Here is a 17,087-nt window from a genome sequence, read left to right as displayed (position 1 = left end):
TAAACAATATATTCCATTAAGATCATGTACTTCCTCCGTCTAAATTCTGTAATGAGCGAAAGATTTCTCTTTTATGTGACATTTGTTTAAGAGAAGTATTTCAGTTATTTCCCGGCAAAGGAAAGTATTTAGCGTTTCCGACTATACATTAATGAGTAGTGACTATTTTATACATCTCGATTTTCGAAAACATGCATCACTTATACCATAAGCAACCCATAAAAAATACAATAAATTTGTTTACTTATATTATTATTTGCCATAGCAAAGCAAGAGTAACGGACTTTGGCGTGTGTTTCTGAATTTTCTGATTCTCTCTCTCACACACTCTCAGAGAGAAATCAGAGAAAAAATTAACCAAACTTCAAAACCCAAAAAAAATTAACAAAAACCCAACATTTGATCTTTCTCTCTCATCTTCTTTATCATGCGTGAACTTCAGAGCATACACATTGTTGAAGAAAGATAGAGAAGAGAGAGAAAAACTAAAAGAAGAAGATTCAGGTGACTCAACAAATTCTTTCACGAGAAAGCTAAGCTTAACAATAAAAACAACTAAAAAAGAAGTTATCTTCCATCAATGTTGGTTCTTTTTTGTTGTTTTTTTTTTCTTATACCCACATTTATTTCTTCTTTGATTAATTTGTTTTTCTCTGTTTCATCAATCTTTGGTCTTTTTGATTGAATTTGATTGAAAGTAATCATTCTTACCCATTTTTGATTACTTATTTTGCATGAAGTTTCCAACTTTTTTTTAGAGTTCAAAGAAAAATTAACTGTATCTTAAGCTTTGATCTGGTTATTGGGTATTTGTAAATTAGTGCAATATTGGGTAGTTTTAGTATCAAAGAGATTAATTTGTTGATATAAGTATATGTTTGTTTTAGATGATTCTTTTTGAAGTTTCTAGCTCTGAATTAAATGTAAATGTCTTTGTAGTATGAGCTTATGATGTATCTATGTGTTTTTTTACAAATTGACATGTTGGGTAGTTTTAGAATTGAAGAGATTAATTGGTTTAGTTAAATAATATTATGGAAGATTTTTCATTATATGTTTTAGATTTGTACTAAATGCAAATACTTTGGAGCAAAACTTTAGGTTAATTGATCTTTGTTTAATGTAATGCAGGTGTTTCTGAGTAATGGTAAAAAGAAGGTGATGCATTATTGAGAAATCTGTAATTATTGAATAGATCTATGCTTCTGAATTTGTCGATATAACTGGGTTATACAGGTGAATTTTGTAATTGATTTTCACATATTTAAGTGTTTTTCTTGGTGGCCTTTTGGAGTTTAGTTCATTCTTTAGCTGATCTATTTTGTATTATTGGGGTTGGATATCAATTATCATTATAGGCTTCCTCAAATGAGTTGGAATATGCAAGCGGATTCGCAATATGTTGGGAGCAATGCTCCTTACAATAGTGCTGGAAGTTTCATGGATTTTTTCGCGGGTTTGACGTATGATCATGTGAATTTCATCTTTTCTGGCTCACAAATTCAGGTGCTAATATGAAGAGCTTGTCTTTGTATGTTCTTATCTATCTATGGCTATGTTCACTTCAACTTTAATTTAAAAAGATTCAGTAAAGAAACTGAATTAATCAGTTAAATGTTAGCTTCAATTAGGAAAAATCAGTTTTAACTTTTAGTCCATAAAAATAGAGACTAGCACAAGAGATCAGTAAAAATCCATTTGATTAGCAAACATTGATTTGAATCACTAAAAAAAGTTGTAAAGAGTAATAATCAGTAATCAGGTGAATAGAACAAGGCCCCAAGTTTTGTGAAATGGGTTTTCATTTGTCGAGATAATAGTTCTTGCTTGTAATGATACATTATTACAACTTATTGAGGTGGGTTTCTAACTGGTGCAGGATAGTGTGTATTCACCGGTTAGTGCAGGATATTATAAATTTGGTTATTCTGATCCTGGAGCTACCCAGTATTACAGTAACAGTTCGTCTTATGGTGATTTTGATCACATACCGGGTATTAATGAATACACCAGAAGGCCTTCTGATTTCCCTTCAAGGGAGCAGACAACGACAAATCAACCAGAAAGAATGTCGAATATGAATGTAAATACCCGCAATCAAGATTGTAAGTTTCTGAATTCATTGTTGTGAAGATAGTATCTGATACTTGCCATGTGTTACAAAATGTATGGTTTCTGTCCTGCTGACTGATAGGTTGGGTTGTCGTGGTCCATCTTTGAGTTGAAATTGGTTGCTGGGGGGAAGAAGGTCGTAGTTTGTAGAAGTGATATCTTTCCACTTGCTCCCACAAAAACTTGTTAATAAATTTGTTGATTTCTAGTGAAGCAGCATGGTTGTTTTCTACTAACTGTCCTGGACAAGATGGTTTCATTTTAGAGGGATCTGCTTTGCTTTGCTCTGCTGTGGAAGAAAGTTCTTTAATTAGCTCACATACAATGATTTTGATTGAACGTTTGGCTGTGTTAGAATATGTGTTCTCATAGTGTAGTCCACATTGGTTTTATTATATTTTTTTCTTCACAGCCACGGATTTTGAGCAGAGATTGAACAAGTATCATTTCTCTCCACTTGCTGCAGTATCTATAAATGAATTTATACTTTGGCGGCTCGTCAGGTAGCCGGTAATTAATGGTGGTATTGATAATGGATTTACACATAATTTTGTAAAGAAAGTCTCATGCCAATTCTCATGGTAATGGATCTCAATCATCACATATGTATTTTGGAATACACAAGACTTATCATGGATATTGGCATGGGAAATTCTTTACAAAATTACCTAGAAATTTATCACCATTACGTCCACTTTTGTTTGAAGTGATCCTCTGCTGAAAATCGTTCACTAGGCTGCTACAATTGAGGATTTTGTGGCTTGTTTTTGTGGAAAATCAAGAATGCTGTTATTTATAATCATCATTTTATTTTATCCATCTGCTATAACTTAATGTCCATTTTGCTTTTAACTATAATCAATCTAGGACATGCTTTTTCGTAATCTTGTTTTACAATAGCCCTAATGTCACATGTCATTGGAGTATAACTGATTTTGGTGTTTTTGAAAGTAGCCCTACTATAACTTATTTTGCTTGAAGCATTCTCTTAATTCATAACTCTTGAACTTTCAGGTCCTAGGAGTCATCATGATTCTCAAGATTATCAGGTAAAATCTAGTTGCTGTCTTCAGAACTAAATGAGGATTAGGTATCTTTCCCCTTTAGCTTGTATTAATAATGTAACAGTTTGTATATTAGACTTGATTTGTGCTCGTCTCCTGATCGTAATAGTGTATTAGTGAAATCTGGCTCCCTTTAATTTCTCTATTAAGGTTCCTGAGTCAATATCTGTCTTAAAATGTTGGCAGTATATCCCTTTTGAGTTTTTTTGTGCTGATCACCATCCACGCTAATACAACAGCATGTATGTTAAAATTATGAAGCTTATGAATGTTCATTTGGCTGCTTTTGCTCAATGCAGGATATTTGGCAAGACAATATAGATCCAGACAACATGACTTATGAGGTTTAGCTTCTCTCTCTTCTTTTTCATCCCCATTAACTTCTAATGTGGTAGCTTTGTACATTTGATCCATACTTTCTTGACTCGAATGAATCATTCATAGGTAAATCTTTTGCTGCTGTGAAATGGATAACGTAGAATGGTTGCCTTGCTTTAAAAGACAGTTATAACTATATAAGAACATGTACATGTACAACTTTGTCATGTTTGAGTGAGTATTTGATGATTTTGATCCCCAATAAGATTTGCTTAGATGGTAAGAATCTCAAAATTTTATCCCCAAGCTTCACAGGTGAAATATGGAAGTGAAATTTAGAATCTTAGGGATATAGAGTTACAAAAACCCTTGTGAGGTACCATCGGAGTTTTCGAACCTTTCATGGATATGCGGAAGATAAAACTAATCCCTCCCAATAAAAAAACGGAAAATAAAAAAGAGAATACCAAACTGGAATGCACAATACCTTGATGAGAAATCAATATAAGCTAGCAAAAAGGATCTCTGGAATGTAAGAAGTATGTAGGTTGCAGCATTACCTCAGCAAAAACAGGGTGGATATATGAGTGTAGAATTGATGAGATTATACAACAGTTATGCTTTTCAAAGTTCAAACTGTTGTGTGTTTTTTGCTTGATAGTCTGGGTTTATGAGTTCACTTGTAAGAATCTGTGTTAGGATTGGTCGTATACTCTTATCGAGAGAAGACGTAGCATATGAAAAACAGATACCATGTAGTTAATAGTTATGTAGTATTATCTTATATAGAAAAAGATAGTTTCGTTATAGATGATAACATTTAATCAGCTACTCATTGGTTTACTAATGATAATGCTCAAACATACTCTGTAAAAAGATTCTATCTGGGGCAGTAATTGCAAAAAACAGTTCCAGACTTCGTGACATTTTCACCAGTTCCAAAACAGTTTTAGCAATTTATAGACTTGACAGAAATGGCAAATGGGGAACACGACGGTCAATTTTTCATGATATTGAATGGAGTTTCTTTTCGTGAAACTATCAAAATAAATTTTATACTTGTCTCGAATCAAAAACAAAATTCAACAATTTTTTTATAGAAAAGTTGTACCAGTAAGCTTAGATGGCTATACTTCTCTTCGGTAGGCATATATGATTGGAAATGAATAGAAAGCAATTGAGAATTAGGAGTTAGGACTCTTAGCTTTTCTGTTAGTATTATACAATTTTTTTTTATGATGGTGGTGTCATTTCCTTCTCCTCTTCTGACATCAAAACACTTACGAACTTGTCGCTTTCCTTTTGATCATGCAGGAATTACTCGAGTTGGGTGAGGCAGTTGGAACTCAAACTCGAGGTCTTTCACAAGAACAGATTTCCCTGCTTCCAATCTCGAGGTTTAAATGCTGTTTTCTCTTAAGAAAAAAGTGCCGATCTGAAAGGTAGTATGTAGTCTCTTGAATATCAGTTTCACTGTTTTTCTTAGTAACTTAATATGCTGTTAATTGACAATTTTAATTGATGATCTGCTGTTGACATCTTCCTTTTACCTGTCTTCTCTATTTTACCACAAGGTAGTCCTCCTTTGATGTACTTGTAGGGTATTCTTCAGGGTAATATGATATAGTTAAAACTACTATATATAAAAAGTGGCCTATTAGTTTGGGATGGGCAGCAGACTATGCTAAAAATGTGGTCAATTATTTAGGGACGAAGGGAGTACCTTTTACTAGAATATTATCTTTTTTATGAATAACACTCTGTGGTTTAGAACGTCTGCTGCTCATTCGTTTAGGAAGCTACCCTGTCTGATTCTTATGCGATCTTTGTCCATCACTTCTTTATCTAATAGCTTATGTAACCTTTTCAAGCAGATGTGTAATTTGTCAGATGGAATATAAACGCAAAGATCGTCTGATCACTCTTCCTTGCAAACACAAGTATCACATAGGCTGTGGAACCAAATGGCTTAGCATCAATAAGGTATAGCACAATTTATGTTATTTGGACTCATGTGCTATGGTCTGTACAAATTCTGAGGTATTCTGAGGTTTTGCTTGTTACATTGAAGCCTTTTTTTCTTTAACTTAATTGCCATCCAAATAAGCAACATATAGCCCAAAATGAGCAAAGAAACACCCAAAATGATTTGGGAACGTAATATACTTGCTGTCATATCGGACATGAGCATATTCACTGCTCGACTAGGCTAATTACAAGAATATCCATGAAGTGTCCATACTCCATACCCATGTTGGAGTGTAGAGCATCAAACATGGGTACTCGAGATAAAATATAGAGTCCTTGTAACATAGGCAGAAATCGCTCATTCTGTGCTCTAACTACTACTAACAATCATGTGATACTTTCAGGCTTGCCCGATTTGTTATACAGAAGTGTTCGTTGATGCGAGCAAGAAGTTTAAATAGCTGCTGGATACCATAAAAGAAAGAGAGGTCCATTTGTTATTCTTTTTCGACTTGGTGGTTTACTCTCTTCTCTTCACCTTCTATAATAGAGTTGTTAGTTCATGTTAGTAACAAGTTATAATAGAGCAATAGACTTTGGATCCATGGCTTATGGATTTCCAAAATGAGGTTTGTCTTTGTGACAATTTTATGATTTCCATAAATTCAAGTAGCATACTTGTACAGTTCTTTTCTATGACATTAATTCTTCAATTCCTCAATCGTCGAGTTCGCGATTCAACCAAAAAATTATTAGCCCCGTTGTGAAATGTATTGCATCATATCCTTGCATGGAAGAGCGTATGTTTATTTGGTTCTCCATTGGCTTTTTAGATAACATGGAACAAGCAAAAGTGAAGAGTTGCCAACCTAAGAAATAAGAGGGGATCTAAATCTCCTGCATGCCCTCTTTCTATGGTAGTATTTTTAGGAGTGTTCTTTATTTGCTCCAAAATTTATGTTTATGGTAGATTCTAAGTTTTTTTTTGGAAGTCAACATAATATTATTCTTAAAAGAAAACCTAATTCTAGTTATTTTTAGGGAAAATGCACACGAAGTCGCTGTCATTTATTTTAAACAGTTGGTCTTGTAAGAAATTGCATATTTTTAGTTTAAAAAATTAGGCACGGTTCAAGTCCAATATTAAGAAGAGAACATGCCACCTTTTTAAATATAGTGACTAGTTTAATCTATTTAGGGACCGATTTAATCTATTCAGTAATGACATTTTCTAACTTATTCAGTGACTAGTTTAATCCATTTAGTGACTAGTTTAATCCATTCGGTAAGACTACCGAGTTATTTTTTTTGAAATTGTCTGTTATAATTCGAGGATCAAGAAAACACGAAAGGAGAAGAGATGAATAAGATAGTGTTGGGTTAGAGCAAAATGTAATGGGCTTGTTAGAAAAATTCAGTATTAGGTTCGTCTAATTTTAAGTTAAAATTAGACCGTCTATTCTAATAATTTGTGTTAAGATTATATAAGATGATCAATCATACTTAGGATTATTCATGTAAAATTTTCAATTTTTTTATATAAATGGTAACTTCTAATCAAGTTGACACCCACTTCTTGTGATGCTCTAATGACCAATCTCATATGATAAATGGGCCTAAATGAAGCGTACGATACCAGTACAGATCCATATGAAAATATATTTTGCCACTCAAAAATTTACAACAATCAGTTGATTTTTCTACAATAGAAACTGAACAAAATAGAATTTGTGCAAGCAATTCCACGCTAACTAGACAACTCAAACACCTGGAATTTTACAACTTATAGAAACATATCTCCTGTGTGGATGTCGACTAGTTTAGTTGGTTAAAGTCTCGGGAGATGGTGCTCAAGACTTGGGATCGAATTCCGTCTACATCATTTACCCTCGTGTAAAACATATACCTTGTGATCAGGACGACCATAAGTTTCTTGTGTTTTGCTCAACTTGCTGCAGATATATCATGATCATCTAAATTGGAAGTATCAATTGATCTGTTTTTCTGAGTTTCTTTCTTTGAATCCACAAGATTTTGTAAGTGATCATTGTACTCAGATCGTAGCCTGTGCTTCTCTTTGTAACACTGAAAGTAGGTGCCATTTTTAAGTTTCACATTGTGTTTAAAACTAACAGTTACATTGATGTTGCTTCCAGTTCTCAGCATCACTACACAGTTGTAACCAGGTGTGAATTTGTTCGGATCACCAAGATATCTGGTCAAACAAGAAGATATACCCGTTAATGAATCAAATTGACGCGTTACTTTTTTTTTGACATCGTGAAAACGTAAAATTAATGCGTTAATATGGGACGTAGAACGGATTATAATATAGATGGACATAAGCTTATATGAGTTGAACTTGTAGTAATATTTATTGTGAAATCAAGTAGTTTATAATAAATTTTCATAATAATTTCCCTACAACAATATTTAATTTGTAAAAATAAAAAGTTGATTTTTTTGAAAATATAGAATAAAGTTGATCGAATAACATACTAAAGTATATATTAGTAAAATATTTGCAAGCTTAGTTTTTAGGAAAAATTGTTTTAAATAAGTCAACCTTTGCGCGATCTTCCCATTTTAAGTTTACCTTTTGATTATCCCTGATTGAGTTAGACTTGTATGTCTATTTTCTTCTATTGAGTTTTAACCTATTTGTGACTTATTTAGTAGGTTACTTATGCTATGTGTTACAATGTCCCACCCCCACCCTCGCGTCCCTCGCCTGTATGAGAAGAAAGGACATTGTAACACGTATTATAAGTAACCTACTAAACAAGGATCACAAACAGGTTAAAGCTCAATAGAAGAAAACATAAATACAAGCCTAACTCGATCCGGGATAATAAAAAAGTAGACTTACAATGAAAATATCGCGTAAAGGTTGACTTATTTAAAACAATTTTTCCATTGGGTTATTATTAGTATAAAAGTCAAAATACTGTAATCACAAATGAACTAAGGAAGTATTATAGTAAGAAAAAGGGAAGTAAAATCTTACAATTCAATTTCTTGTTTGAGATCCCTAATTTTTTCTTTTTCCAATGACGAGACGTCGAGTTGTACATGGTCAATCCAATCAAAATCTGTCTTGTGGTTGATAATCTGTTTGGTGGATAAATCTGAATTTGGATATATCACTTCCTCTCGTGTACCAACTTTTGAGAAGGTAGTTATCCAAACACCAATTGTTCTAACCTCCATCTATGAGAAAAGAACGAAAGAAAATCACATATTAATTTAGTTTGAGAATATCTCAATAAATAAAAAGTTTAGATCAGATGACACCAACAGTTTCAACTATATATGTTACATCTTTGTTAAACAAACCTTAATATTGATTAACTCTATATAATCCTACCTTCATTTCTATCTTCCTAGATTCTAATAATAGTCTCGCATGACTTATAAGTTATAACATTATAGATAGATATAATAAAAGCGAGAAGTGGTGATGGAATACGAGGAGGGAAATATGAGAAAAAAGAAGAAAGTATCAAAATATAAAGTTTTATTTTTATATTTTTTAATAGGTTATAAGTTGTATAATAAAAAAAAAGGAAAAATTAACATGAAAAATCTCAATTTTCACTAGTCTTCTCAAAATAATCTCAACTTTAGATTATTTTAGAATAATCCCAACTTTAGGGGACACCTTCTCAAAATACTCCGAACTATTAATTTTCTATATATATTAGACCTAAAACGGACTAGTATAGACAGTAAAAGTGATAGTTTGGTTTATTGTGAGAAGATCCTCTCAAAAGTTAAGGATTATTCTGAAATAATCCAAAGTTGAGATTATTTTGAGAAGACTGGTGAAAGTTGAGATTATTCATGTCAATTATTCTAAAAAAAAAGAAGTATCTTAAGCTAGTAAATAATTGAGATTGTTTAAAGAAGAGCGGACATAGTTGAAACTGTCAGTATCGATTTTTTCCACCTTTATTGAAAGAAAAAACTTAACTAACCATGTTTTCATCAATGATACAGAGATCACCAACATCAAAAGGATGCACCACATATGCAAAGATAATGCCTTGAAATAGGGTCTTGCAAGAATCTCCAAATATAAAGGTTGCAGCTAGCAATGGTGATGCAATGAGAACAAGTACTTGTGTGGTAGCAAATCCAGTGAGAAGCAACCACAATATAAAAGTTATAACAATTAGAAGCCAGCTCATAATTTTGTTTAAACAATCCACAACTTCTTTGGCACTTGCTAATGTATTTGCGAGGAATAAACAATGGTTGCGTGCCCTTTCCTGATCAATAATATACAAATATTAATCATATATATAGTTGCTCTAATATATACACAACTTGTTAGTACATAGACTCAAGTCACAATAAATTAGTGCAATAACTCAAATCTTAATATATAGTATTAATATTGTACTATGATTTAGCTTTTGTCAAAAGAGAAAAAAAATGTTTTAAATAAGTCAACTTTTATGCGATTTTTTCATTTTAAGTCCACCTTTTGAATATTACTGATTGAGTTAGGTTTGTATATTTGTTTTCTTCTATTGAGTTTTAACCTGTTTGTGACTTGTTTAGAAGGTTACTTATGATACGTGTTACAATAATGTTTCTTCTTCTAAAACAAGCGAGGCCGCGAGGGTGTGGGTGGGACATTGTAACACGTATCATAAGTAACCTACTAAACAAGTCACAAACAGGTTAAAACTCAATAAAAGAAAACAGACATACAAGCCCAACTCAATCCGGGATAATCAAAAGATAGATATAAAATGAGAAGACCGCACAAATGTTGACTTATTTAAAATAATTTTTTTTTTAATTTTTTTTTACTATGAAACACAAACTAACTTGGTTTAACATATGTCTCTTCCTAATAAGCTAGTATTAAAAAAATCTCAGGTGGGTGGATTTCTTTTCCAATTGATGTATGCTTTGAGATTTTTTTTTTTCTCAATCTTGTCATTGTATTCTGATTGGTACTTGTGTTGTAAGGAAGTCATCCATGTCGCATGTTTTGGTAGTTCTGGTTAGGGGTGGCAATGAGATGAGACAACTCACGAGCTATTCGAGATTGACTTGGTCAAAACTCGGTCAAAGCCCGACCCGAGTGAGCTCGAATCGAACTCGAGCTCGACTCGAGATGTTGGTGAGTCGAGTTGAGCAACTCGATACTCGGCTCGAAAACTCGTGAGAAGCTCGAATACTTAATTATTAATAGCAAAATACCTAAATTCAACACTTTTCTACTTTATTGTTGCTTGTAACATGAGACACTTGCAAGCTACTCGAAATCTACTCGGTCAAAACTCGACTCAAGTGATCTCGACTCAACTCAACTCAAACTCGACTCGAAATGCTAACGAGTCGAGTCGAGCTAGCTCAAACTCGACTCGACTCGCATCATTAATTTCCACCCCTAGTTCTGTTTAACTCTTTTAAACAAAGTCATTATATTAAATTTTTTTTTGTCTGAAACAACATTATTTAATACGATTTTGTAAATAAACTAAGTAATTAAATTAGAGAGAAGCTGCTAAAAAGTAAAAAGTGTATGTACCATCCACTTCTCAATTTCTTCGAGCGATATTTCTTCTGGTATAGCAACATATTCGCGCATTTGATCTTCAAAATATCCCCAATCATCATTTTCTTTCGTTTCATCATCCGTATTGTGTTCACCACCTCCTATAAGTTGCATTAAATTCTTTTTGATTTTCCTGTTAATAACATCCAAAATACTTCGCCGTTTTATTTATTTCATAACGAAGGAAGTATACTATTATCGAAGCAGCAAAAAAAAGTTATCTTACCCATTATTGGAAACAGCCTGTTGCTCTAAAGAATCTATCCAACTCTTCAACTTGTCCATGATGTCAGAAGTATACTTCTCATTTTTCAACGTTTCTCTAGCTTTTAAAAAATAGTGAGCTCCTTGTTGTAAACCAAACATTGTAGGAGGCCTACCCTTCTTCATTAAAAAATCCGCGTTGACAATTTTTTTCCTTTTTGTCGATAATTTCTTAGTATTATTATTCGACTCATCTTCTTCTTCTTCTTCTTCTCTTACCCACCTATCTATAACATCGGATCTACTTTGGTAATGAGAATCGATATTTATGACACCAATCGGAAAAATGTTGAAAAATAAGCACATAAGCATTTCCCTTTCCGGATCTGTTGTGCTCTCATATTGAAGGTTGAAAAAATCATGAACATGTCGACCAATTATACCAAGGAAATATAATTGCTTACCCCCATCTATAATTTTTGTTTCTAATCTGTTATATACTGCACTAGCCTCCCATGACAATAATAAACAAGTTTTAATGAGCCAAAGAAATGCGCAAACTAAAAGACTAACACACGTCCAAGTTCCAATTTCCACAAGCTTTTTCGCCCTAGTTGTACCATACTCATTTAAGTGTGACCCAAAATACAACACCCAAATAAGTAGAAGCATGAGTGAGGTTAATACAAAGTCAATGTTGTGCTTCAATCCATTAGCACAATACATAAGATATCTTAAGTGCATCATTTTTTCCGTGAATAAATAACGTCTTGATTTTTTATTACTCCCTGAATGAAGTCTTTTATCAGCAAACTTGAACAATCTTACGATCAATCGAGTAGATAATATAATGACGTTATATGCTATAAGAAGGAAAATTGATACCTCAATCCATTTTCGAGTGTATAATCCAAAGATTTTATCATCTTTGAAAGCAGGTACACGTTTATAAACCTCAGAAAGAGCTAACCAAAAGATAAAACAATCAATGATTTCAAGCACATTTTCAGGTACATTTAGACCACTTTCTGAGTGATCTAAAGGTACTATTGGTATAAACTTGTAAATGAACACCGAAAGAGCCCAATTAAAAACATAGATACCAAATATCACAAAGTAGATAACTATCCAATTTGAGAGCGGAGATCCCATAAACACAGCTCGTTTTAAGGTTGAATTATTCTTGGCGATTCCATATAAGATGGCTAGGATAACCACTAAAGATGACATACCTGTGTATATCCAAGCGCGAATGAAGAGCTTAAAATGGACTGCACTATCATAGTCATCACCATGTCTAATGAACTGAAGTAGTCGTGTGACTAAAAAAGACACAAGTAAAAGAGGTAACGATGCAATGGCAATAATAATGCTCAAAAGCGTTACAATGGACCATATTATGGCTCCTATAGTTGCACCAGCACATATAGCAAAAATCGCGGTAACTAGCCCAAACACACATGTAGCACAACAAGTGAACAAACACTTAAATGGTGCAAAAATTATCTTAAAACATGAAAGTGCACGGTTTTTTTTTGGGAGATATTGTGAAGTTGTAGTATCATCTGATGAAATGTTTACAGTTTGGTGTTGTGGAGGTATGTGCGAAAACTCAGAATCATCTTCTTTCTTTCTTTTTACAGGATGTTGTTTACTCATTGTATGTTGTTCCTAAGATGGGATTTATTTACTAGAAGTTGGATAATTTGTGCTGATTTTGCACACAACTCATACATGTATATATATAGCCAGAGCTAGCAAGGTAGGCGAATGCACCAATTAATAAGATTAAGCTAAGTCAACTAAGATAAGAGCTGGAAATGGCAAATTAAACTTCATCTTACACCGCAATAATTACGACTATTAGTATATATAATGCACATATATGTATGATTGTTTAGGAGGACGTACTAGTTGTACTACTAATACTCACGTTTGTTTTAAATTATTTGGCGTGCTTTAGCGGATACTACCTCCGTTCTTTTTTAGTTGCAACGTTTGACAAATTGCACTATTCATGTTCTCTTATTTGACCACATTTATTGATTTATATGTTAAACAAAATATAGTCATGTGGGTCTTGTTTGATTCGTTTCGATGTAAACTTTCATAATATCAAATTTTTATAATTTTTACTTACATACAATTAGAGATAAAACGATTTGAAATTGTACATTGGCAAGCGTGAAAGTCAAAACGTTGCAACTAAATAAAAACAGAGGTAGTATATAAGACATAAAGATTACAAGTAAAACAGAAAATTTTTATAGAAGGGCTAATGATTAGTAATCTCCATGCAACCATTATAAAAAAAAAATAGTTGCAATGTGTAATTTATACCAAACTAGGGGGGACCCTCCGCCCTAGCTAACATAGTTTTTGCAAGTGGTTAAGATGTAAAGTCCTATAAAGTTTCACAAGATGTGCATAATAGATATTGGAAGGATATGTTTTTGTGAGTTTGTATGTTAAGCTGTTAGGATCATTTGCATATGTATTGGCAAGCAATAATAACACGAAAATAAGTAAATAATACAATAAACAACAATAAGGATCACACAAGAAGCAGATTTAAAAATGAAAATTCGAGAATCGGGAGAAAAACCACAAGCTAATGCACCAGGACTTTCAATGATTTGTATAATACAATGACTTACAAGGCTTCTAAGATCTCCTCGATCTAACTTAAGCGCCCTGGAATTTGGATTTTCAAGATCCGATCCCTAACCCGTGTTTACCCAAATACCTTACATCTTGATCTTTTCTCTCTCCACCGCACAATTATTCCTAACCCATGAGCTATATTTGTAGCTAACTAGGAATAACCTAATCCTACTAGGAATATAATACTAATCCTAGATAGAATAGTATACATGTCAAATTATATCTACTTTCCTAAATACAACTCTACTAGAATTAGGAAACTATAATTTTGACATACTTGGATACTTGTCAAAAAGATGAAAAATAATAAATGCTCTAATATATCTATCATCGGGCAAACAGAAAACCCAGGTGAAGTAAGAGGTCCCCCTTGGGCGGCCAAACCCGTGGTTAGACAACAATAGCAGCAAAGACATGCTGCGGCACTCCCTACGAATTCAGGCCACGACCCTGCGCGCGGGGTTCCCCACCTGCGAGATAGTTGCTCAATGCTCGTTTCCTTGCTTATTTTCGAGGCAATTTGGGTTTCACGAGAAATGAGCAAATTGGGTGTTAGAGGCTTTTCGAGGCAATGCAAATTGTGACAAGGACCCGCGCAACGTTACAAGTCACGTCGGCACTCCTGGAAATATTTCGGGAGAAGATAAGACCAGGCCCGGAGAAGTAAAAAAATGTCCCAAAAATAGTCAAATTGAAGGTTATAATACACGCTTTCGGACTTTCCGGGGCCCGAACTTCGAACGCCACGGAATGCCTCCTAGGGGCATGGGAGGTCATTGGAAATGAGTCATGTGGCTTAGAAAGAATATATGGATGCCTTTACGTTTATTTCGAGGCAATTTTAGGTTTCACGATAAATAAACAAATGGGGGTGTTTAGAGGCTTTTTGAGGCAACACAAATGATGCCAAGTACTCGCACAACGTTATAAGTCACGTCATCCTTCCTAAGAACGTTTTGGGAGAAAATATGACCAAGCCAGGAGAAGTCAAAATATGTCCCAAAAATAGCCAAAATTGAAGGTTATAATACACGTTTTCAGATTTTTCCGGAGTCCGAGCTACGGACACCATGGTATGCTTCCTACGGACATGGGAGGTCATTGGAAATGAGTCATATGGCTTGGAATGAATATGTGGATGCCTTTATGTTCATTTGGAGGCAATTTTGGGTTTCACGAGAAATGAACAAATGGGGTGTTCAGAGGCTTTTTGAGGCAATGCAAATTGTGCCAAGCACCCGTGCGACGTTTCATGTCACGTCGGCACTCCTAGTAATATTTCGGGAGAAAATAAGACAAGGCCTGGAGAAGTCAAAAAAATGTTCCAAAAACAGCCAAAATTGAAGGTTATAATACACGCTTTCAGACATTTCCGGGTCCCGAGCTCCGAACGCCACGAGATGCCTCCTAGGGCCATGAGAGGTCATTGGAAAGGAGTCATGTGGGTTGGAAAGAATATATGGATGCCTTTACATTCATTTCGAGGCAATTTTAGGTTTCACGAGAAATGAACAAATGAAGTGTTTGGAGGCTTTTCAAGGCAACCAAAATGGTGCCAAGCACCCGCACAACGTACAACGTTACAAGTCACGTCGGCCTTCCTAGGAACGTTTCGGGAGAAAATATGACCAGGTCCGAAAAAGTCCAAACATGTCCCATAAACAGCCAAAATTGAAGGTTATAATACACGCTTTTGGACTTTCACAGGGTCTGAGCTCCGAACGCCACGGGATTCCTACTAGGGACATGGTAGGTCATTGGAATAAAGTGATGTGACTTGGAACGAATATGTGGATGCCTTTACGTTCTTTTCGAGGATATTTGGGTTTCACGAGAAATGAACAAATGGGTTGTTAGAGGCTTTTTGAGGCAACACAAATGGTGCCAAGTACTCACGCAACGTTAAAGTCACGTCGGCCTTCCTAGGAACTTTCCGGGAGAAAATATGACCAGACCCGGATATGTCCAAAAATGTCCCAAAAAAGCCAAAATTGAAGGTTATAATACACGCTTTTGGACTTTTCAAGGGCCGAGCTCCGGACGCCACGAGATGCCTCATAGGGACATGGGAGGTCAGGAAAGGACTCGTGTTGCTTGGAATGAATATGTGGATGCCTTTACATTCATTTCGAGGCAATTTTGAATTTCACGAGAAATGATCAAAAGGGGGGTTATAGGCTTTTCTAGGCAACACAAATGTCGCCAACCACCCGAGCAATGTTACAAGTGATGTTGGCACTCCTAGGAACCTTTCGGGAGAAAAATATGATCGGGCCTGGAGAACTCCAAAAATACCCCAAAAACAACCAAAATCGAAGGTATACTACACGCTTTCGGAGTTTCCCGGGGCTCGAACTCCGAACGCCACAGGATGCCTCTTAGGGACATGAGAGGTCATTTCAAAAGAGTCATGTGGCTTGGAACCCTTTATGTTCATTTCATGACAGTTTTGGGTTTCACGAGAAATGAACATATTGGGTGTTTTGGAGGCTTTTCTAGGCAACACAAATGGTGCCAAGCACCCCCGCAAGGCTACAAGTCACATCGGCTTTCCTAGAAACTTTTCGGGAGAAAATATGACCAGTCCTGGAAAAGTTCAAAAATGTCTCAAAAACAGCAAAAATTGAAGGTTAATACACGCTTTCGGACTTTCCCGGGGTCCAAGCTCCGAACGCCAAGGGATTTCTCCTAGACATGGTAGGTCATTGGAAAGGAGTCATGTGGCTTGGAACGGATATGTGGATGCCTTTACGTTCATTTCGAAGATATATAGGTTTCACGAGAAATGAACAAATGGGGTGTTAGAGGCTTTTCGAGACAATGCAAATTGTGCCAAGGACTCGTGCAACGTTAAAAGTCACATCGGCCTTCCTAGGAACGTTTCGGGAGAAAATATGACGAGGCCCGGAAAAAGTCCAAAAATGTCCCAAAAATAGCCAAAATTGAAGGTTATAATACACGCTTTCGGACTTTCCCGGGGTCCGAGCTCCGATCGCCAAGGGATTCCACCTAGGGACATGGTAGGTCATTGAAAAGGAGTCACATGGCTTGAAACGAATATGTGGATGCCTTTACGTTCATTTCGAGGATATTTGGATTTCACGAGAAATGAACAAATGGGGTGTTTAGAGGCTTTTTGAGGCAACACAAATGGTGCCAAGCACCCGCGCAACGTTTCAAGT

General features: G+C 35.0%; 2 protein-coding genes across 5 annotated transcripts; one reads left to right on the top strand and one right to left on the bottom strand.

Annotated features, from left to right (window-relative positions):
* The first annotated feature begins 256 nt into the window (after positions 1-256).
* LOC104889968 (E3 ubiquitin-protein ligase BIG BROTHER) lies at positions 257-6,183 on the top strand. 3 transcript variants are annotated; one of them, XM_010675315.4, is made up of 9 exons: positions 257-504; positions 1,132-1,236; positions 1,359-1,506; positions 1,880-2,105; positions 3,127-3,161; positions 3,476-3,520; positions 4,809-4,936; positions 5,369-5,477; positions 5,867-6,183. In XM_010675315.4, the coding sequence occupies exons 3-9, from the start codon at positions 1,369-1,371 to the stop codon at positions 5,921-5,923; spliced, it is 738 nt and encodes a 245-aa protein (XP_010673617.1). In that variant the 5' UTR covers positions 257-504; positions 1,132-1,236; positions 1,359-1,368; the 3' UTR covers positions 5,924-6,183. The 3 variants fall into 3 exon arrangements, with proteins under 3 accessions (XP_010673617.1, XP_010673618.1, XP_010673619.1); XM_010675316.4 differs by having other exon boundaries at positions 257-582; XM_010675317.4 differs by lacking the exon at positions 257-504 and adding an exon at positions 629-697.
* Positions 6,184-7,107: 924 nt separating this feature from the next.
* LOC104889969 (mechanosensitive ion channel protein 4) lies at positions 7,108-12,936 on the bottom strand. Of its 2 annotated transcripts, XM_010675319.4 has the most exons (5): positions 11,264-12,936; positions 11,011-11,170; positions 9,440-9,733; positions 8,470-8,672; positions 7,108-7,677 (listed from the first exon to the last, which is right to left on the bottom strand). In XM_010675319.4, the coding sequence occupies exons 1-5, from the start codon at positions 12,898-12,900 to the stop codon at positions 7,407-7,409; spliced, it is 2,565 nt and encodes an 854-aa protein (XP_010673621.3). In that variant the 5' UTR covers positions 12,901-12,936; the 3' UTR covers positions 7,108-7,406. The 2 variants fall into 2 exon arrangements, with proteins under 2 accessions (XP_010673621.3, XP_048499775.1); XM_048643818.2 differs by lacking the exon at positions 9,440-9,733.
* Between the last annotated feature and the right edge of the window lie 4,151 nt (positions 12,937-17,087).

This window comes from Beta vulgaris, chromosome 4, assembly GCF_026745355.1.
Source record: "Beta vulgaris subsp. vulgaris cultivar EL10 chromosome 4, EL10.2, whole genome shotgun sequence".
NCBI lineage: Eukaryota > Viridiplantae > Streptophyta > Magnoliopsida > Caryophyllales > Amaranthaceae > Beta > Beta vulgaris.
Note: the sequence above shows the minus strand (reverse complement) of the source record. Positions and strands in the feature narration are given on the sequence as shown.